The following is a 23,928-nucleotide window of genomic DNA, read 5'->3' on the forward strand; positions in this document are numbered from 1 at the left end:
GGGCGGTGCCTGGGGACCAAGTCCAGTTCTGAGAACCGCACTACTCAAGGACAAAGACAGGAGAAGACCCACACAACTTGGAACAACACACAGAAAGCCTCTTCACACTTGCTCATTTCTGTTGACAGAATGATGCACCGATGTTATATAAAGAGGATACAGTATTATCGAATCAGAGTGAAACTACCTTATCGTGTCTCTGCTCTCACGGTTAGTGATGGAGCTTAGTGTAGCATGTCCTTTAAATCCCACCAGGGAATTAACCTGTTTAAATTGATAACCGTCGCTTCCTCACCGCCCACATGCTTTTTGATTCCTATTTCACCGTCACATCCTTTGTTCTTCTATCTGGAGAAACACGCACATGGGGAAATACTTTAGCCTCAAAATGTCAGTTGCTGCTCCTTCATCAACAGCTGCTGCTTAGTAACACACGGCCATGCTGTTGCATTTTTATCCTCCTCTCCTCTTTTCTTTGTCTCCTCCTGTCTCTTCTTTTTGTTGTTAAATGTTTTATTTTGTGCCAGGGAGATGGATTGCTTTTGTCTTTACACTGCAGCTTTGTTCGAGCGCCTACTGACAGTGTATTTATGTTCTGTCTCTCTCTGCAGCTCATTGTGTCGTGTTGTCTGTTTTTATTTCATTTTATGGAGCCGACTGTGTCAAGATTTGCCTCCTTTGACACTTTGTTGTCTCCGCCACTGCTTTGGAATTCATGGTGTGAGGAGGCAGGTCTATTGTTAGCAGATTCACCATGTTCCACATGGCCTGAATAAGATAAAATACAACAATTAAATAAGGTCCATGTGTTAAAACAGTGTTTTTGTCTTTCAAGTCTTTTCTGTATTGAATGCTGAGTGATTTTAGATCGAGCTAAAAGTGTGGTGGTTGGGAGACATGGCTAAGAGACCTGACTAAATCCCCAAATGTAGGGATCGGAACAAACAAGTTAGGTTATATATTATATTATATGCAATAATAACCGTATAAATACATACATTACCTGAAAAACAAACTGATATATATTTCATGTAGTAAAAAATGTGAATCTCTTCTTTGCTACAATGCATAACTTAGGTATGCAGCATTATTTTACAGGTTTGACTCAGATTTTCAGTTTTAACTTTACAGCTAAACTGACCATTTAGAAACAAAAGTCCTCAATGATGATTCATTTAATTTTAATAGCCCAATACAACTTGAAATCTCCTGAACCATCATAAAAAAGCATCCCAATATTTTAGACTTCTTCATGTGTTCCCAAGCATTTTTTTAAACTTGCATTTACACATTGTCTGATTGCATGTGATACCATTACCAACATCTGAGGGTTCAATTCAATTTTATTTATACTGCCAAATGTCACATATCACAAATTTGCCTCAGAGGGCTTTACAACATAGGACATCTGTCCCTGGACATGAACTACATTATGCCGAGTTCAGACGACACAATATTTGTGTCCGTTAAGATGTTCACTGTATCTGAACAGACGATTCTAGGGTCCTAGATTCTTGCTGCGAGTTAGATAAGGGACATGAAAGACTGGCTTGCTGTCTTTCATGATCCCCGTGATGTCATTGGGGAGGAAGGGCCAGGGACCGACTTCTGGGAAGAAACAAAGTTGTCTGAAGCGGGGTGCATGATACTGGCTGTCTTGTGTCTGGTGACAAAAAGAGAAAGAATAAAACAACCAATCCATCAAAAGCGTTTTGCTTATAGTGAAACCTTAATATAGCTAGCCACCACACTGAAATTCACAAAGCAGACTATGAAAGCAAATATGCTAACTTTAGCTAGATATCACTGTGATACTGATTTGAAAACACACAGATACAGCGTCAATTTCATAACATTTTAAAGGCAGAATGAGTAGGATATGCTGGTTGTAGTTTGGAAACAGAGCATTTTTAACCTATGTTTTCATGTTTTAAGAAGTTTTCTTGTTGTTTTTGTGATGGTTTTAATGAAAAGCACAAACTGTAGTACTGTGCCAAAGACAAGTCCTCTCAATGACAATGTAGTTCACTCTATCTCTTCAAAGTTGGTCCCTCCTCCCCGGCTTAACAACACTAGAAGCCACGCCCCCTGACCTCGCTAATTGTTCCCAGCGGGTGAAAGCCCGCCCCAGATTCCCTCTGGTTTTGGAATGAGCTTTGTCTGCTTGGTGTTTCTTCATATATTTGCAGTTTTAAGGCACTGTCTGACATTTTTGTAGCTTCATCAGGATCTGGCACCTGGTCTCTACGTTTTTATCCAAATAAAAAAATACAGGCAGATGGCAGGGTCTCTGTGGGTATGGAAACTGCCACACGTGTTTAGTGGGTCTTAAGTGATGATTGAGAGGGATTACTTTGAATCTATACATTGTCTGTATTTGTCATACTCAGTGTGACAAAAAATTCTGAAAGTGTTTTTTTCGAGACGTTGGAGGTCACTCAGATGCTGCGTCATTTGTCATCCACTATGATACAGAATAAAACAATCAATAATCCATTTTTGTTGCAGACCCCTTACCTCTGAGGGGTCAGGCCATGACAGCGTGCAGTCTGAACCCAGCATTACTGTCACGGAACATTTGAGATAAATCTGAACACTTATGCTGTTATTTTATTATATTACACTTATGGTAGAAGTTCATTTACACGCAGCTAGTCACACATAGTCTGACTTGTGCCTGACAACGATACTATAATACTATTTTCTCTTTCTCCTGGTTCTTACCCGTCTCACTCTCTCTCTCTCTTTATCTTTAATTTACTCTGTGACACATCTAGCTCAGGAGAGACTGCATGTGTGGAAGATGTTCTGTTACACTCTCCTTTGTGACAGCAACTTTAACTTCTCCTTCCCTCATTTGATAGCTGTGCCTCTCATTGCGTGCTCCTCACCGTTAACTGACCACTCGTCCTGACACTTGGCTATTACTTTGTATCACATACTTGTCAGACACTTTACTGCTCCCTCCCTCCCTCATTTTCTCCTTCTAACATCTCCAGCTCCACTCCAACTCTGACAAGGGTGATGGTTCTGTGAGCTACATCCTGTCTGGTGAGGGGGCCGGGTCTATCTTCCTCATTGACGAGACAACGGGTGACATCCACGCAGCAAAGAGCCTGGACCGTGAGAGGAAGTCCCAGTATGTCCTACATGCAAAGGCCATCGACTGGCGGACAAACCGGTCCCTGGAGGCGGAGTCAGAGTTTATCATCAAGGTCCAGGATGTCAATGATAATGCTCCAACTTTCCCTGATGGACCATTCTCAGCAACTGTTCCAGAGATGTCTGATGTTGGTGAGCCAGGAGCCTTACACACAGACACTGACTTAGTCATACACCGACACTGACTGTATGGGACGCACCAGGCTTTCAACTAACTCCAATGTAAACCCTTCCCCGGCATTAGTGGATGGTGAGAGCTGGTGACGCAGTACAGAGTGTGTGAGAGTCTGGTTTTGGGCGGGCAGGAATGGTGGTGGATGGGTCAAACAAATACAAGACTTTAAACCAGGAGACTGCTGTTTGTGGCCTGTGTGAAACTAAAAGTAAGCGTTATTTTTGTCATCTTAGTCGTTAGTATCGTCACATTGATAGGTCACTACGCATGATACAAGCGTATATTGACAAGCCGTCCCGACACATTGAACAGTAACGTTAGAGGGGAACCTAGCCTGTTAATCTCTGATGCAGAGGGACACTGACCAAGCAGCAGTATTTGCATACTGCCCATGTAAAGACTGAGAATAGATTATGCATGCGCAAGGATACTTTTTACGAATGCAAAGTATCTCTCATTTGCTTGTAAATTTGTCCTTATTTAGATGTATTTCGTACTTGTCTACAGTAGGACAAAACACATAAGAACAAAAGCACAAAACAAACCCATTTGATCCCATTGGTCACAACAGTGACCGTAAAAAAAGTTTCCAGTTGTCAGGCTCTAAAAATGTTACTGAATGATGTATCAATGCATTTCCAGCAAAAATAAATATATAATAAAGGATTTAGATAAAATATGTACAGTGTCACATGTAGGGTTTAAATGGTCACATGACCAGAGCTGTTTACTTCCTTGCTGCACCATGAGAAGAGCATGGCTGCATCAAAGCTCACAAACAAACGATTATTAAAGTATGTTAACATAAAGAACATAGACATACACATCATGTTGAAAGGCAGCGTTGGTGATCTTCAAAAACATTTGTTTTTACACGTCATTACATCCGGACAGTAATCAATGAATCAAATGCTCTGACAAAAAAAGAAATCTGGTATCTGTTGTTGTCGCAGGAGTTAAAAAGCCCTTCCAGGCATTTCATTTGGCCCGAATGTCATGATTGGACGGGCTACCTGCCTGCGCCTATACAGCCCGTGCACTCATCGCTTGTTAGCGGAGTCTTTCACAAGCTGCTAACTTGACAACTGTGAGTACTAACAATTGCCATGTTCCTTGTTTATGTTCATTATGATATGTTTACGTTCATAATGAACATGTTGGGGGAGTGGCTTTAGAGGGAGGCCTGATAGGCTGTCAGTGTTGGAGCTACTGCTGCTAGCTACTGTCTTTGAGAAAGAGTACACAACACTTGGGTTGGTTTTTCATTTGGATCATTTTAAAATCTAGTGTACTCTTGCTATTTTCTCAAGATTACCAACCCTGCCTTTAAGGTGTCTAGTATTGATATATGCATTTGCAATTATTCAACTTTGCCCAGCGTGGTCATAGAATGAGCAAATATGTTGACGCCACCTCGACATGGTCAAGACAATCTGCAAGACAAAAATAAATGCCTCATAATGTGTGTGTATGTGAGCCTGGTAAGGCCTGTGATCGGCCGATTTACTCATGCAACTCGGGTTTAACAGGTTAAGTTAAGGCATCAGAATGGAGGAAAAAGGTGAGGTAAGTGACTTTGAAGGTAACATGGTTGTGGTGCCAGATGGGCTGGTTTGAGTATTATTATAACAGCTAATCTATTGGGAATTTCACACACAACCATCTCTTGGGTTTACAGAGAATGGTCCAAACCAGAGAAAATATCCAGTGAATGGCCAGACTGGTTTTAATTGACAGAAAGGCAACAGTAACTCAAATAACCATTTGTTACAGGCAATGTATGCAGAAGAGCAACTCTGATACTGCAACATCTTAAGCCTTAAAGCAGATGGGCTTCAGCAGAACACACGCCTGTTAGCTAACAAGAGGAAACTTGGGCTATAATTGGCAAAGGTTCTCCAAAATTGGACAATAGACAATTGGAAAAATGTTTCCTGCTCTATGCAAATGATGTGGTTCTGTTGCCATTGGGACAGTTTGCGGTGCAGTGCGAGGTGGGTGAGATGAGAGTCAATACCTCTACCGAGGTCTGAGGCCATAGATAGAAAACGGTGGATTGCCAGTGAGTCACTTCCCCAAGCAATGGAGTTCAAGTGAGGTGAAGAGTTGAGCCGGAAGGCAAAGCTTTCAATTTACCAGACTTCTAAATTTCACCCTCACATATGGTCATCAGCTTTGGTTAGTCACCAAAAGAATGAGATTGCAGACTCAAGCGGCCGAAATGAGCTTCCTTCGTTGGGTGGCTGTGCTCAGCCTTAGAGATAGAGTAGGAGCTCAGAAAATGTTGCCTGGGAGAGGGACGTCAAAAATACCCTTCTGAGCCCGGAAGATAACGGCTGGATAGATGGAAAAAACGTTGCCTGGTCTGATGAGTCTCTATTTCTGCTGTGGCGTTCAGATGGTAAGGTCAGCATTTAGCATAAACTACATGAAAGCATGGATCCATCCTGATTGTATCAATGATTCAAGCTTGTGTTTCGGACCATTCTGTGTAAATCACAGAGATGGTTGTGTGTGAAAATCCCCGTAGATCAGCATTTTCTGGCCGTCTGACACAAAAGACCATGCATTCAAAGTCACTTACATCACCTTTCTTCCCCGTTGTGATGCTTGGTTTGAACCTCAGCTGATCGTCTTGGACATATCTACATGCCTAAAAGTAATGAGTTGTTGCCACGTGATTGGCTGATGAGTATATACTAGTAGTTTTAAATGTGTTAAATCTGGGCTTGGGTATATCATCATTTTGATGAGTGCATACTAAGAGAAATACTGTTATTATTTTATCAATTATGTAATATAATATTCTCTATAAATGTCTACACATTATCCCACCGAACACAAAACACATTCATGACCTACTCTTCCATTAAAATAAATAAATTGTGGTTTACTTCAAATTGGTACTAATTGTTTCTGCTCATTAGATGGATAGTGTCTTTTCAAAATAAACTTCCAATGTCGGTTTACTTAGACAACAAAACTACTTGGTTGGGTTTAGGAAACAAAAGTACTTGAGGTAAAAAGAAACTAAAAAAAACTACTTTTATTTTGACAGAAAACTTCACACAGCAGTGTCCTGGGTGAAGGTCTGTGCTTGTTTGACCTAACCTCCACCCCTTCCGTCTGGCTCTGAGTGGACGTCATAGCTCTTTATACTACGTCAGTTGCTGTGAGCGTGTAGTAATGACATGGGAGGGTTTACATTAGAGTTAGTTGAAAGCCCGCTGCGTCTCATACAGATGCTGAAGGAGGCCTTGATACGTTAGTGTCAGACGTCGAGGGCACTGAACAAGTGTTGTTATTTGATGAGTTGGGAGTGAGAACGCGTTGCATTGGGAGAGATGTTGTAGAACATTTCTCTTCATGTTTTGGGCATGTGCTCATGTTTGTGTTTTTATTTAAAATTGATTTCCAGAGTCTCCAGCCTCCCACTTATTCCCATCATCAATCAGGCAACATGACATTGTCAAAGCAGACAGCTAACAGAGCATGAAGTCCAGCTGGGCTCCTTTCACTGTCTTTACTTCTTGCTTTTTAGTTTCTGTCTCTCTATGTATATTGATCAGTATCTCGCTCACTGTCTGTCTCTCTCCACATATGAGTCTTTCATCTCTCTCAATGACTCTTTCTCCCTCTCTATGCGCTCTCTATTCACCCCACTCCACTTTTCTTTGCCTATACCTCCCATCTCTCAATTATTTCTGAACCTTTCTGCTTTCTCAGTGGGGCTTCTTTTTTCTTTTTCTTCCTTCAATCGCTCTCGTCTGTTTTTCATTTTGTGCTCTCCTGTCTCACTCTTGGTTCTTTTACCCCTTCCTGATACTTTAACACTCTCTTTGATTTTCCTTTTCAGTAACTCTGTTCCTCTGACCTTTAGTATTCAAGCTGTAAATGGATTTGGAGGTTAAAGTCAGCAGCAGACTGTCAGTGGTACTGTTTATTAGACAGCGATGGCAGCTGTTTCTTACACTAGCCCTTCAACATGATAAGCTTTGCATCAAGCTGTATGTCGCACCAAGAGGATTAACTGCTGATAGGACAAGCAGAGAAGGAAGAGTAGCATACTACAATGTGAAAATACATTACAAGAAATAGTCCTGCATTCAAAAATCCCACTAAAGTATTATCAGCCAAATTAAAGTACCTTGTGTAAAAGTACTAAAAATGCAGAACAATGGATCTTGACAGTGATATATTATATGACATGCCCCTAGCTGCCAGTAGCTCCTCACAGGACTCCGATTGGTCTGAACCACTGTTGTGTATTACTTGAAGATGGATTCCATAGGTTGAACTGGCTTCTTACCCAGACGCTGCTACTTTACTCTTACGACTGCTTTAGGCTACATCCACACTAATACGTTTTCGGTTAAAACCAGGGTTTTAAACCAAAAACAAACTCCGTCCACACGGGCGTTTCAGCATCGGTTGTGAAATGATTTCTGTCCATATTAGCAAGCCTGACTCTTTACGCACACTGGGCATGCGGGTGGGTGCCGGTGTAAACAGGAAGTAGATTGGTTGCTTAGTTAAAACAATTACGACAGAGTAATACAGTAGTCTTTAATAATGAAAGGTCTCGCTTGATACTTAAGATCTTCCTCTAAAAGCTTAAACAGACAAAATTCATGGAAAGTTTTAGAAGTTGTATTTTTCATTCAGTTACAAAGCTGCGGTTCTTGCTCCATCTCTCTCACAAATCTAATTTACTTTAAAATGAACACATACAAATCCAACTTTACTAGATTATGGGTCAATAAATTTGGTTAACACACTTCTCTCACTCATTTCCTCGGTTTTGTTGTTGTCTGTTCTCACTCGTAGCTCTGCTGGTGGCTAAAGTCTCTATCGTACTAGAAAACATTCATGCTTTTGTTAGTTTACAGTTTCTGTGTGGACTTCACAGTAGTTGTGCAGAACAAAATAAGCATTAATAGGGAAAGGAAAGTCCTCCATTTTATGTCCATCAAAGCTACAAACCGTGACTTCAAACGTTCACTCCATATGGCTGATAACACCGCTGGTCACGGCGCTCGCTAATTGCTCCAATAACAGCTGCTTCCTCCGCATTTCGACAGTAGTAGAATTATAAAATGCTGAATTTAACTGCACAACAGCTGCTAGTATAGACAGTATATCAGTTATCCATATTAAATTAACCACTGGTAGTCGATCGATAATCAAGGCTGTTGTTGCTAGTTTTCTTCCGGAAAAGGGTCACGTGATAGGGGGCGTGACGAATCATTAACTGCAAAGACCCAATCAAGTAGCGAATGCTGGTGTCTACGTTGTTTCCAAACATTGTTTCCAAAATCTGCTTTCTGTGCTCGAAAACTCCGGCCTAGTGTGGGCGCTCAGTGTAAACATAGCAAAAGATATGCGTTTTTAAAATGGAAACGTAGTAGTGTGGACATGGCTTAAGTCATTGATGACCTCTTTATCCAGACAGCCACTGCCCTGATTCTTCCTGCCCATCTGTCAATAGTACTGATTTCCATTTTCAGGACATGAGTTTTTTTAGTGCAAAGTCCATATTGGCAGCATTATCGACAGTCACTGCTGCAATCTTGCCAACCTCTTTGCCCATTTGTTACAAATCTCCTTTTTGTGCCCGGTAAACAGCTTTGGTTTGAAGCACTTTCTGTTTTACACTGCCTTGGTTTATGTAACCGTGAGGTAGTGGTCCTGACTCAAGCTGGTCCATTCATCACATGCAATGGCTAACTGGCACGTTTCAGCTCTGCAATAACATTGGCCTTTTTGTACATTATACCAGTGGACTCAGTGTGTTACTGAGGGTGTTCCTACAGGGATGGGTGTAATAATTGGACTTTAGAGACTTGCTCATCTCCTTACAGCAAAGAAACGATTATTGTAAATGTGTGTAGATTATAGTGGTGGGACTAGCAGCTTCGGAATAATTTAAACAACACAGCTGCTCTCCTTAATTCTTAACAACCATGTATTAAAAACCTCAATACACACTGTTGTTACCTAAATTCCTTTGTGTTGCGAGAGGGTGCAGCCCTTTGAGAATGAACTGGGCACTCGTTCACACTCTCCTCTGTCAGCTTCCCTCTAGCTGCTGGTAAGAAGGGACTCTGATCTTGGCTGGGGCCGAATGTGTTTGAGGGAGGGGGATGGGCCAGGTCATGGTTGCTGCAGCCTCAGCCCGACAATCTACTAAAAGTTTTAAATACATTAGAAGCTTAACAATAACTTTAGTGATTAGCTGTCATATCATTACCTTCCTTGTAAGGATATTATTGCATTTTATTAAGCGTTACCAACATCTAAAATTAATGTCTCACACTGTACTGAGCCCGAGTCAGTGTGTAAGAGCCCCAAGACAGGGCCCAACTATAGACTGTTTATAAGAAGTGAATGGAATCACTGTGACGTCACCCATTGGTCTGTGGACTGCTGTTTTGAAGCCTTGCGTTCAGCATTTAGAAAACAGCATTACATTGTTTGCACATATCAAGCATACAGGTAAGTCAGCATCTTTGGCAGTGAAAGCAAATGAATACGTCCACGCAGAATTAAACTCTCTATTTTCCTCCGTGACTTTTATTTTTTTGGATTCATCCATTGATAGTTTACAGAGGGCGGGGGTCTGCAGATCATGATTAGCCACCTGCAGGGAAAGGCGCTTGACAGGTGTAATAGGATGTGACGCACATTTTAGTTGACAAAATATTAAAACATTTTTATTTAAGGTCAGGTATTACTGGCCTTGTTGTCTTTACTAGCAGCTGTTGTCCAGTTAAAGTTTGCATTTCTGCGGAGGAAGCAGCTGTTATTGGAGCGATTAGCGAGCAGCGTGTCCAGCGGCGTTATCAGACCTACGGAGCAGACGTCTGAAGTCACGTTAGCGGCTTTGAGCAACCAATCTACTTCCTCTTTACACCGGCACCCACCCACATGCCCAGTGTACGTGAACAGTCACGTGATATTCGATTTCAGGCGTTTAAGTCTGGACGGAGATCATTTAGAAAACGATGCTGAAACGCCGTGTGGACGGAGATCGTTTAAAACGAAAACTTATTAGTGTGGATGTGGACTCAGGGAGCCGCAACAGAGGGGCTGAAGAGCCGCAGGTTGCCGACCCCTGGTCTATACGTTCACATTATGGCATTATTGTATGGTTACAGAAGTACAGCACAATGGTAGTATAGATAGAGTATCTCACAGTTTTCTCACAGTTGTCTCATGATTATGTTCCACTAAAAACAAATACACAATTCTAAGAAAACTGTTGGTAATTTACAAAGAAAATGTATTAGCTAGTGAAGAATTTAAAACAATCCATGACCCTTCATTTGACATGAAGTGAACATTTTACACTCCATGAGCAGAAACGCACCGCAGGTCTACGATGATGAATGAGATGGTTAAAAGCTTTGGCTTCTCCTGTCTGCTGCTACATGGTCAGGCTAATGGGCTGTGGCTCTTTACAAAGAGCACTGCTGACAACACACACTGTGCTCCACTGCAGCTCATAGTCCGCATTCAGGGGATGTTTAGAGTGTCGCATTTCCATAGAAACAAGATATTTTCACAGAGAACAGATTATTTAGAATGAGAAATGAAAACCAAGCCACAGAGGCTCGTGTATCAGCAGTGACAGTATTTAAATGTGTAGTGTTTTGGTTTGCTTGTGATCGACTGTGTTTTCAGAGCTACAAAAAACATGATAGGACCAAAGACACCTTTGAAAAATTAAAAATCAGGGAGTGATCACACAGATTTAGGTTAAATACTCAGACAAGGAGAATAACTCAAGTCGACTTTTTCCGAGGATTTTAATATGATCTTCATCAGCAGATGGAGTTTGCTGATTTATCATGGAGATTGCTGATCATATTACTGAAGTATGGAACTGTGGTCATGTCATACTGAACCCATTTTCATATACATGTACCAAATGTATAATGACGATTATAATAAAGTTGAAGTCATATATGGTAATATATGATATTCACTGAAGAAGAACTGGTTTCCTCCCAAAACACCACACCACCAAGCATGTATAAACCCTTCACACTTCAAACACGTACACAAAAAAAAGAAAGAAAGATATTTACTTGTATCATTGATTTCAAGAAAGCCTTGGACTCTATTTGGCATGAAGGGCTCTATCACAGACTGCTACATTGTGGTCTAGGAAGCAGAATGCACACACACGCACGCATTTACATGCATAGGATATATGAACTAAAACTAAATAGAATATCAGGGCAAGCAGCGTGAACCATCAATTGTTCATCGATTATTGTTAACACTTGTCTCTTTGTTCTACAAAAGTAATCCCATAAACATGGCCCCTAGAATCACGAACGTATCATCGCTTATTGCTGCTTACCACGTGGAGAGTGAAACGGCAATGTTGATCAGAGCCACACTTTTGTTATAGCTACACAGTTGGAATCACTCTCATCAGTGGACGGTGTCTGTCGCCAACAGGTCACACTCTCTGCAGCAAAGTATTTCCTCCTAAGTGGGCTCAGGAGAGCACTGACTGTAGGAACAGCACCAGTTACGTCTTCTTGCTGCCTTTCTGTCACTGCCTCCATTCATCATGCCTCCTCTCCCATTTGATGTAGCTCCTCATCTGTGTACTCCTCATAATGTTCCGCTGGATTACCGGGCATTGTACATACTTTACTTGGGTTTAGTTAGAACAAAATAATGTAGATACATCCTGTGTGTTATAGCATGCTCTGCTGCTCCCATAGCGAATCCAGGGGACTGTTCTCTATGTTTTCTTTTCTTTGCACTTAAAGGCGAAGGTGTTCAAAATAATTTATTTGAAATGTATAGAATAATTCTATATGTTGCTGAGGTGGCAATGTAAAAGTGAGCATGATGCGTGGTTCAAAATGGCCACAATAATGAGATATATTCCCCATGAAATTCTTCTTTGTAGTTCAAAGGTCGAGAAGTAACTTTCTCTCAAATATATTATGTTCATAAAAGTACGAAAGATGTCGGCTTTTATTTTGGTCAGTATTCACAAACTCTTCCTCTCTTTATTTCTTTGTGGTGGTCTGTTGTTGTGGCTATTCACCATCTGATCACTTAACATGTGTTCCCTTCTCTGTGCAGGAACGTCAGTTTTGCAAGCGACAGCCTCAGATGCAGATGATCCGACCTACGGGAACAGCGCCAAGATAGTTTACAGCGTCCTGGAGGGACAGCCCTACTTCTCTGTTGACCCCAAGACAGGTAGAAAACACTTCTGAGCTCACTTTAAAGACATTTTGACTGCTGCCCAGGGAAAGTTCAAACAAAGGGAAAGTTCAAACAAAGGGAAAGTTCAAACAAAGGGAAAGTTCAAACAAAGGACGATAGGAATCACCTTTCATGTGCAGTGCCATTAACTAGCTAAATGATGCTGCCAAAAGCAAAGTGGATTTACTTTGTTGTCCGAGCTAAATGTTTGATGATGCAGGTGGTGAGTTCCTCTGAAGTGCTTTCAGCAGCAGAGCCAGATATTTTAGGGTATAAGTGTCACAGGTGGGGGCGGCCCTTCAAATGACAGCCTCCACCTGCTCCATTGTTTTTGGTGAAAGAGCAGCTGTAATGAAGGTTGCTGACTTGGTTTGGCTCAGTAATTATCAGGAAGCCCTGCTGTTACTTGTTTCCTAGTCATAGTTTTACCAGGAACATACATACTATGGACTGATTTTAAGGATGAAGGGAAAATACTTTATAAGTTTTAAAAATATATGTGCCAAATATTCCCCACCAATGTTTTCCAACTAGTTATTGCAACAGTAACTACCAAGGAAACTACACTATGGATAAGGTTAGAGAATTCAAACTCCTTAGATTATGTTAGGGGATAGCTTGCTCAGAATCTGGGATGATGTGGTTGTTAATGCATTGAAAGTGGTAATAGTGTCCGGTTCATTAGTCGATGTACAGAAAACCAGGGTATCATGTGTAAGAAATTCACTATGATCCAATAGATTTGTCCTCATTCATGAAACGTTCATGCAGAGATCTGATCTGATCTAACTTGTAACTACAAACACATAAAGTCAATGTGTTGTATTTGTCAATATCAATTTCTCCAAAATGTTTGTCGGTTGTCAGAACCCCAACAGACTTCCTACAGTGTGTTTTGCATTTTCATCACGTTTCAAAGTGGTACAGTCTTGCATGCAATGCCAAATTGCAATATAATACAAAAACAGCTGCACATGACCTAACACTAGATTGTTGAGCATGGCCTGCAAAAAGTCACACATGAATAATATACATCGCAGATGCCACTCGAGTTCTGAATACCTGACCTGTCTGATATAATGTCTCATACCAGCAGAGGGATGGGGACGGCTCACTTCCATTTGAGAGTGCAATGTCTCCATGAAGTGAAGGCCCCTGAATACATTACATTACATTACAGTCATTTAGCAGATGCTTTTATCCAAAGCGACTTACAGTAAGTGTATTCAACATAGGTATTCAAGAGAACTGCTAGTCACCAGAAGTCATAAGTGCATCTCCTTTTTTAAACAAGCATCTAAGAGCATAAACCAGAGCAAACGTACAGTGCAGAAACAATAGGATGAATGAATGGCACTGGTTTGTGTCCTGCAGGGGACCTTTTCGGATGTCTTCCATTCTTACTCTCATTTTCTGTCTTCTCTCTACTGTCACAAATTTAATTCTATGTTCACTCCCACTCACCACCTTTTTACTGTGACTTTCACACATGCGATATAGCTCTAGATATAGTTGACACAGCAATCAGCCCAGTGGTGGTGCAGCCAGGTTGTTGGGTGCTGTTCTTCTAGACCTGTCATCGTGATGCTCAATTATCCGTCCTACCCCTTCTAGTGGGTGGCACTTTGGCTCTTGTTATACCTTTTCCACAGCTGTGTAATCTGCCTGATTTACCTCGGCACCAGACGTTTGTCCACCCCCAGTTGTGACAGTATCCAAGTTCCTTCACTTTGTTAACCAGCCTTGGTTGATTGGGATGATGCACTATGGATGAATTAATTTACCTTTTGTACCTTTGACGTTACACCATCTTCACTAATCCTTGGTCAAATTATTCCCATAGGCTTTTGTCTATAACAACCATATTGCCAGGAAGGAATGTGATACAAATTTGAATCTGTAAAAACTCAGATTCCAGTCATTGTTTTCAAAATGACTTCCTCCGACAAAATCTGCCCATGGCAACATTTCTTATCAGTAACACGTCTAGTCAGTTTTGCTTGGACATTTCAGCCACAGATGTATTCATACAATTTACAATGAAATCTTAGCGATCTACAAGTTGGGACAAAAACGATGTCAGGCAGCTTAAAGTAGCAACGAACGCATGATTTATTCCAACTCAGTAGTTCAATTAAAGTCATTGCAAATCATCTTGAATTAAAGATGATGCAGGACTGCTTCTTTGCTCACTGACTGGAGTGCTGCTCGTCAGTGTGTTTAGTGCTGTCACTGGTGGCTGGATGATATACTTCTGGAACAGTGGCCAGGGCCTTTATTTGATTTCATTGTATTTCAGTGGCACAGAGAACCAGGCCTTTATTTCTAATTTCCCCTGTTCACGAAAACTCAAATCATCCAGCCACCAGTGGCAGAATAGAACCCTTTTAAGATTCCGATGTCTGTTTATTTCTAACATTCTTCCCATAGTGGCTCTGTGACTGAAATGTCTACGTTTTTGGAGCCATCCAGCACCATGATATGTTGTTTACAAAGTCCTGGATCAGGCTGAGCCTATAACTCGTAATCTACAGCATGTTTTAGAATAGTATGCCTTAAACTCAATTCATAAGAGATTGAATTTGACACTGTAGTTTCACGGGACACACGGCAGTTTTTAATCCACACACACCTGGACATGTGAAGAGAAGTAAGCATTACGTGTCTTTTCATTAAAGACACGTAATAAAGCCCCCCCCCCCCCCCCCCCCTGCCTGTCTCTCCCAACAAACGCTTTCCCAGACGTGATACTGTGTCCATTAGAGGTGCAAGAGAAAGGCCTTGTGGAGACAGTACACAGAGAATATCAAAGTGTTCACAGTGAGAGTGCTTGTCATCGCATATTCTACTCAATGTGAATGGAATTAAATGGAGACTGAAAAGAGGTTTCACAAGATTCCCTATCTGTGTGCCTTTACTTTATGTGTGTTTTTCTGTTGACAAAAAGCATCACAATGAGACAGCCTTAAAGTGAATCTGGTTGTTTTGCACGTATTGTGTTTCCATTATTATGCTTCCGGCATAATAGGTCATGATGAATAATATTGGACATTCACTCTCAAAGTACACACTGTGTTTATCGATACTAGTACTCTTATCGGTTTGGTTCCTTATCGATACTCTTATCTTATCTTTTTGATTATTTTATGAAAGAAAAAAACAATTAATAAGAAAAGAATCAGCATTGCTTTATTATTTGTGTTTAAATAACTCACTATTGTAGACTATACTATTACAATTTGAACAACAAATGCAAATAAATGAATATGTATATATGTATAAAATAAACAATATTCTTAGCAGCAAAGGGCTAAATACAGTTCAACCACACAGCTGCTCCCCTTATTAATGACTATGTATTAAACAACTCAATGTACTCTGACAGACTTATTAGTTGTTAGTTGTAAGTCTTTGGAGTTCAGTAACATGAGTCTCTACTTGGTGCACTACAGGCTTTGAATGGTTTGCTTTTGGGTGCACACCAGCCTTCCAGTTTCATAATTAGATGATGAGACTCCCAACCCCAAAATACCAGGGCAGACTCAACAGGGACAACTTGATCCTAACCTTATGTCAGAAAATCTAGCTGGAGGAAAGGATTCAGCACTTATCACAAACTATTCAATACCCACAAGATCAGACCCTAAGAGCAGAACCACCCCTGAGAGGGAGACTGGGATGGAGTATGACATAACATGCAATCGCTGTCGGGAGCAATGCATGGGGACCAGACTAAAACTGATCACAGCATCAACTGGGTAAAAAGTCAGAAGTCAGTGAAGATCTGATCTGACAAAGGATCAAGGGCACCATGCATTTTGTGGCACCAAACCATCAGCATTGTTCAGAGGAATCTGTGGGTATACCCACAAACCTCCAGTTGGCTTTCCAGTTTGTTTGCTGCACAGTCCAATGGCAACTACTGCATGCATGAGGGAGCAAGTATGTTCACACCAAAGGTTGCACACATGGCACGCAAACTGGGTATAGAAAGGCTGGAACGCTGAGGATACTGAGCAACATAGACACTATCAGTTCTGTCTGTCACTAAGAACCAATGTTCAACGTGCTGACTGACCACAGTAACTCTGGTCCGCATCTCTCAACTTCAATTTGTTAGAAGAAGGGCTCTTGCTTTTACGTGGTATAAATGCACTTTGTAAGTCACTTTGGACAAAGGCGCCTAATAAATGTAATATAATGTAAAAGGCACAATTGGTGAATTGAATACACTCAGGGGTTTGCTTCGACAGCATTTGGTATGACCACAACTTATGATGGCTGAGGTTAGCTCATATCAGCACCCTTAAGGTCGATACTGCTATGACATAGAATAGAATTTAATCGTATCAGTGCAATTAGGCATCGTCAATGTACGCTGAACAATGCTGTAAAGAGTGGGACCTGTTTCTGTCCCATATTCAGTCGCACGTCGATGTATCCTTGGGCAAGACACTTAACCCCAAAATTGCTCCGGTAGGTAGCCGTGCCTACGGTGTGTGAATGTGTGTGAATGTTAGACAGTCCTGATGGGCAGGTGGCACCTTGCATGGACACCTGCCATCAGTGTATGAATATGGGTGAATGATGACATGTAGTGTTAAAGTGCTTTGAGTGGTCGGAAAGACTAGAAGAGTGCATACAAGTACAAGTCCATTTACCATTTACACTGTGAAAAAGTACAAAAGAAACCAAAATGTCAAGGCAATATGCTGAACTTCATTCATCTTGCAATACAGAAATGTGCAATAAATAAATAAACACTTTAGCACTAAGCACTTTAATCTATCATTTTGTCAATGTCCAATGTCTCTTACTATACGTTTTATGATGGTTTGATGCTTCTGTGATGTTTTTTATTTCAAACAATGGACTCTTAACACTGTGCCCCCGACACATTTCCACTCAGATGAACATTCTATTACAGCATCAAAAGGAAAACGCAAAAGATGTTGTCAATTCGTTTTCAAAGTCGTACCCTGCTGTACAGTGTAAAATGCAGAGAACACATTTCCCCACGGCGGGACTAATAAGGGATTGATTATTATTATTATTGTGAAAGGATGATTTAAGTTAAAATTAGGTGGCATTTGTCATTTCACCTGCTGTATAGTGGACAATATTCAAATGCAATAAGCGAAACAGAGCTTATGTCACCACACCAAGTACAAAAAATATAAATTGAATCCGCTCTTCAGTTACTTCCTCGTTCACCTACTTACCTGGGGAGAATGTCAGGTTGTGGTAGGTGGCCTATGGTGTCCTGCCAAAAGAGAATGATTGATGTCCTCACTGAACAACTGCCTTGATGAGAGAACTGACTGCATTTTCATTTTCAATTTGACATCCAAATGGCGTAGTGACAAGCAAATGCAATAGACTGGGGGCAAGTTTCACTTATTGCGTTTGAATATTGTTAAGTCTTTGAAAATGAAAATGTCAGATGCCATTTTCATTTTAAAATTGTTAAATAATTGCATTTTTTCTTGAATTCTTTTTAAATTTAACTTGAATAAATGGAAAATCAAGTTAGATTTTATATATTGGAAATAAAATATGAATATTGTCAATGTACAACGGGATAGGACTTTGAAAATTACATGTTTTTCAATTTGAATATGGTACACCTATATGAGTACATGAAAATTGGAATTATTGCATTTTCATTCAGTCCCCAATTGGCTTCCATTAAAATCCTATCCTGACTCGTATTCCTGTTGATCTCTTGCTTCTCTTATCGGTCCTCCGACTCGTTGCCCAGGCAGGTGGGACCAGCTGAATTCTGGGACCACTTGGAATTCCACTTAACCAAGCCGCAATGAGTGTGGTGAAGAAAGACACGCAGAATTCAACCTCTTCTGGCAAGCGTTGCCATCATCACGCCAGTCAAATCGGGGGGATACAATCCATTTTCCTATGGAAGTGGGGTTGATGCTAATTAATAATTAACAAGCATTTCACAAGCAAGGACCACACTATCAAACAGAAGCATTTAACAGATTTATTAAAGGTAAACGTGATTGAGATGCGAGGCTTGAACTTTGTCTAGCTCGTTCGGTTAGCCGAAATGAGATGTGGGGAGCTTCGGTAGGGAATCGACCTTAGCACCCGGGCTCGGCGAACCCCCTCAGGACCCTACGTAGAGGACAGGAGGAGCACTGAATGTGAGAGCGGAACAGGAGGATCGTATTTATGGATATAAAGGAAGTGGCACGTTTGAGGAGTGGTCCTGCTCCTCAATTTCTGCATCTTTGTACCGGCTTACGTAGCCTAACTATGTAGGTTATATGAATACATATATACGTTATGTAGTGCAGTCACGGCACAAATTTAACGAGCGAGCACCTATTGAATCGGAGTCTATTCGATATGTTTGGATGACGTTTTGACCTAATTCTTTAACTTAACTTCTGAGTTAATGAGCTTTGAGTCGAAATATGGTAACAAGGTGGAAGCTACAAAGACGTGTTGTATATTATTGTGCGGAGCATTTAAACTACACGTTGATAGTATTACTTGAGGCTTCAATAGCACTAAATGAACAAGCAGTGAACAGATCAAATCGAACTCGAGTCGAGACAGATGGCATGGCAGGTTAATGGCGCATTTACATGCTCCTCGGATGATACCGTTGCCGGAGTTGGGATGTCGTTGACTCTAGTCAATTTATGAGTTTAAAGTTGTAATCTGCTAGCAACTTGCTATGAAGGAGTGACATATATTACGCTTGGAGCATTAAGATGATGCATCGATAGTGTTACGTAGTGTGGCGACGGCACTGATTGAACGAGTGAGGACAGATGGCAGCAATAGCTGTCGATCGTGAATACTTGATGGCCCTGATGGCCAGTATAGATAATGCAAGTTTAAGGCACTTTGGTATTGGCTTCATTTTTGGAACCGGAGGTTGCCGCCTGGTTAACACGCATTCACTTAAAGGAACGTATTCTGTGAAAGAATCGGACGTCCCACCACTAATGTCTTTGGGCTCGAGGATTTGGGTGAATTGTACCTTTAACGAGTGCGCAGATGTTTGATGTGGTTTGGTGTTCATCCGGAAAAGACCTGGTGTAGACGTAGCGATGAATACGAGGAGCTGATATAAAAGCGTTGAATCTATTGCTTTGTTTCTTGTTCTGAGAAAAGGAATCCCTTTATCTTTCAGCGTCTTTGAGGATAGCTACGGCCCGATTTTGAATTTCTTGTGTAAGACCAGCCGAGGCGGACCTTGCTGGAGCGTGGTTATGCTGCGACCATGTAATGTTACCGGAGTAGTTGAGTCGATGGCGGGAGATCCTCGGAGGCGATGGAGTAGGAGAACTCTGGCAACAGTGATGCCCTGTCCGTGGTTGCCACGCCCTGTTTTTTGTGATGGAGGTGATGGGAGAGATGTTGATTCTTGATGGACTCACTCTTCTGGACGTCTTTTGGAATACAGAGAGCAGGATCTCAGGTGCGGCTTCGGCGGAGAAGTTTTTTGGCCTCCTGTTGCTTTGTCTGCTGCTGCGGGCTAACTGAAACTTGGACGTGGTTGTTTACGATTTTGTCCGAATAGATGGCTGTTTGATGGGGATATTGACGCGAACCTACGCTAAAAATGACGTGAATGGAAGGATAATGTTGCTTGTATATTGTATCATTGAGTGCTAAAAAAGTAACAATTAATGGTGTGCAGAATGAATTGGTGAAGGCAGCTGAAGGTGGACACTGGGGCTTACCTATGCAATCCCAAAACAGATATTTTCATGGGTTTCCTCTGGATAGCAGGCACCTGAGAGAAAGATACTCATTTCTGGCAAAAGAATGTCCCGATTGATGAGATGACAGACGTGCTCTTACCCGTAATGGTGGAAGTCAAGCAGCGCGACAGACAGGAGGAGACTGATTGTTGTTCTACGACTACATTGTTTATGACTCCCACTAATAGGTGAAATTAGTGGGTCTTTAAATCATGTGATTTAAAGACCACACGCTATTAATCTGAAGTTTGGCAATTTTCGGAGCAAATTTCTCACAGCAGTCCGTCCATTCCCCTGACTTGAGCAGGTCTGGAAGTGTCTCACGCCCAGAATAATGTGACGAGTCAACTTCGAATGTGACAAGTATGTTCACTTGGCCTTTTTCAAAGAAGACATTTTGACATGTGACAGTAGGAACAGCACAGGTGTTAATAATGATATTGAATGATAGCTGGTTTTGGGTGCCTGAGTTTCTGGTGTTGTGAGTGCTGGCTCACTGCCACACTGGTCGTGGCCTAATGGGACACTTGAATACAACAGGGTCATTGATAATGTAATTACTGTTGTAACACATGTGTTTTTCTGCTCCGGGGAGCAGCAGTGCACTCATAACCTTAATCTCCCTGTCTATCTCTAATAAATGGCCCCAATGTGTAGCTTTGTAAATTATGATCTATAACTGTTAGTAGCCATTCCTCATCCAGTCTCATTAATAGTTACAGTTTATTTCTAGTTAAACATTAACAAAACTTGTATTTTCATGATTTCTGCCAGAATAATCCTAACAATACCCGTCTCTGAGCCTGCAGTGCTTGTTAGAAGGCATAACCTGTGTAAACAAGAACTCAAAGATTGCCTCTGATTGTTGTTGTTCTGAATTCATCACTGCAGCTGTGCTGGAAATGTCTCATATATATTGAACGGGAAAAATACAGCATTTGACAATACAATGCACCCAGATATACAAGGTTTATCGTTATTGGCCAAATATGTGAACACACATAAAGGATTCTCCATACCAGATTCATCTTTTATGTTAGATCGGTATATATACCATTTCTCCAATCTCCTTCTGCTCTTCCCTCACCCACCTCCCATTATTCTCCTCTGTCTCCTTGTCAGCAGAGAATTGCATCCCACCCTGGAGGGATTTTGTGATTTTCTCTCTTTTGAAGAAGTAGTGCTATTTAGAGGGAAATAAGTGTGATTTAGAGAGAGGTTCCATTAGGAGTTGAGAGCAAGGTCAGACACAGTTAATGTCATTATCTCATCTAGGTGGTCTACAGAGACTCCCAGTAGGCAAGGTCAGCCGTGAGAGCACATGCACACAAGCATTCATAAAGCCAGATAACCTCCCTCACATACTCTGCTACACGAGAGAAGCACTGGTCTGGCAATGTATTGCCATGTGAGCTTTACTTCCAGTAATCTCTTTAAGTTTGACTACAGTCCCTACACAGCTCCAGAGAGCAGATATTAATTGCTGCTTCATAATTTGTATCTGCTCTTTTCTTATTCACCTTCCGCAGCAGTCACAGAGTGTGTGTGCGTGTGTGTGTGTGTGTGTGTGTGATGGTTGCTGAACACAGGCAGCCAACAAATGAATGGACATCGTTATGGCCGTCTTCTGTACATGACATGTACTGTTAAGCTCTTGTCAGGGATTATCAGAGTACAGTCTTGAGTGTGCCGTGAGACTGTGCTGAGCTATAAATAGTTATGTGACTCGTCTATCACTCGCTCGTCACATGAATGGCTAGTCACTCTAGTTCAAATCAACCATGCTCTTCTTTTCCTAACCTTAACCTAAGCATTGTACACTGCATGTCCACATTCACCCATTCACACACACACGATGGCAGAGGCTGACATAGAAGGCAGAGGCTGCCAGCTGCTCATCAGTTCTAATCGAATCATTCATGCACACTCATGGTTAAGTGTCTTGCCCAAGGACACTTCGACATGCGGACTGGAGGACCCGGGGATCGAACAGCTGACCTTCTGACCTGCTCTACCTCTGAGCCACAGCCGCCTGCATTTTTAAAGGAGACTGAGCAAACAGTACGACCACAAGGCTGACAGGTTGGGCAAAGATGTTGGTCTCTTTGTGCTTTTCTTTTTCTTTGTATTTTTGTTAACTGGAAAACCGTGTAATATATTGTGTTCCCACCTACTCTTCATCTTGATCAATATGATAAGAATGATATTGTTTCCTCTTTATACTTTACACACAGAGAGACAGGAAATGAATTCTAAGCTTTGGCCATGAACTCGGCAGCATTGTGCCACAGAGGCTAGCTGCTGAATGCTAAAGCCTTGTTAACATGTTGCGAAGTGGAATAACATTTCCACAACAAAATGATGCGTCCAATTACCAAATATTCAGCCACTCATTAAGCCACTCCCTGTTTTATAACCATGAGCTATTATATTAACAGTTATTACCACGGACAACAAGTGAGATAGAGACTCTGAGGCAATATTTGTCACCCACCCTGCATTCCGCATACACAAGGGGATTCATTCACAAAGAATGGTTGCGGGCACTGAAAGCACCATGAATTGCACATCACTATCTGCCCCGTCTCAAGGTCCGATTCACAAGACATTTGCTCTAATAATATTACATATATTGAGCGCAATTTGCCCTTTTTTTTGTCTGATTCAATAACCATGTGGCAAAGTATACACGTTTCCTTTATGCCAAGAACAAAGTAGGTAGAACAATGTCAGAGAGAAAGGGACAAATGTAATGTGCAGAGCTACAGGTCCTGATGGATGAGCTGCAGAGGCATTCAAGAAATTGAAACGGGACAGAGTCAAACCGTATTTGGGATTTAATATGCCATGATTGCTGGAAAGTCTGGGCATGACAGCCCATACAAATGAGCTTCAGCTACCACCAAATCTCTGAAGACTAATGATATCACTGTAACTGTGTGTGGCTATTAGCGGTGATCTTTGGGTATTGGAACCTTTTTGCAATGAGGTCCATTTGCATAGAAAGTGGCCAATATTGTGCCAAATGTTTGCATATTACCTAATTTAAGTACGTACAAATAGCACAGGGGCACCGAGGTGCTATTTGCTTGCCAGCACAGTTAGAGTTAGAGTACCTTATAAACTATGTCATTGTCTTGGGTTTCCTGTTTTATTTTGAAAGTTACTCTCCCCATGTGTCATGTATTGTTTCACTTCCTGCCTTGTGTGTTTTCTTACCTTTGGGATTCTCTTCTGCTCCGATTTGTTCCACCTGTGTCAGTGTTTTGTGTTCCTGGTTTGTTGTTTTGGAGTTGCCTGCCTATTTTGGACTGAATCCGTAGGTTTGTTTTGTGCCATTAAATCATTGAACACCACCTGCTGCTTCCTCATCTGTTCATGAGTTATGGGTCCAAACTGTAAATCCTGTAATTGTAACACACTACATTTAAAGTAACATCATAAATGTTTAGTGTGCCAACATTAAGCAGTTAGCAGTTCTTTCAGCTGGGTCTTGTGTAGGCAGATAGTGTATTGTCATAAATAGGATTTGAATGTGTAGACCAATTCACTGACGCACGAGACAACCTGTTGCTTTGTCTTGCTTTGCTCTCTTTTCCCTCTCCTTCCCGTCTG

General features: G+C 41.4%; 1 protein-coding gene across 1 annotated transcript in view; it reads left to right on the top strand.

Annotated features, from left to right (window-relative positions):
- The window catches only part of LOC142935525 (cadherin-18-like), a 101,325-nt gene that overhangs the window by 27,478 nt on the left and 49,919 nt on the right, over positions 1-23,928 (top strand). Inside the window, exons 2-3 of the mRNA XM_076079936.1 lie at positions 3,000-3,294; positions 12,449-12,568. Coding sequence (XP_075936051.1) covers positions 3,000-3,294; positions 12,449-12,568 — 415 coding nt within the window. The remainder of the gene's footprint in view (positions 1-2,999; positions 3,295-12,448; positions 12,569-23,928) is intronic.

Source organism: Anarhichas minor, unplaced genomic scaffold (assembly GCF_050575085.1).
Source record: "Anarhichas minor isolate MPS153535 unplaced genomic scaffold, ASM5057508v1 ptg000006l, whole genome shotgun sequence".
Classification (NCBI taxonomy): Eukaryota; Metazoa; Chordata; class Actinopteri; order Perciformes; family Anarhichadidae; genus Anarhichas; species Anarhichas minor.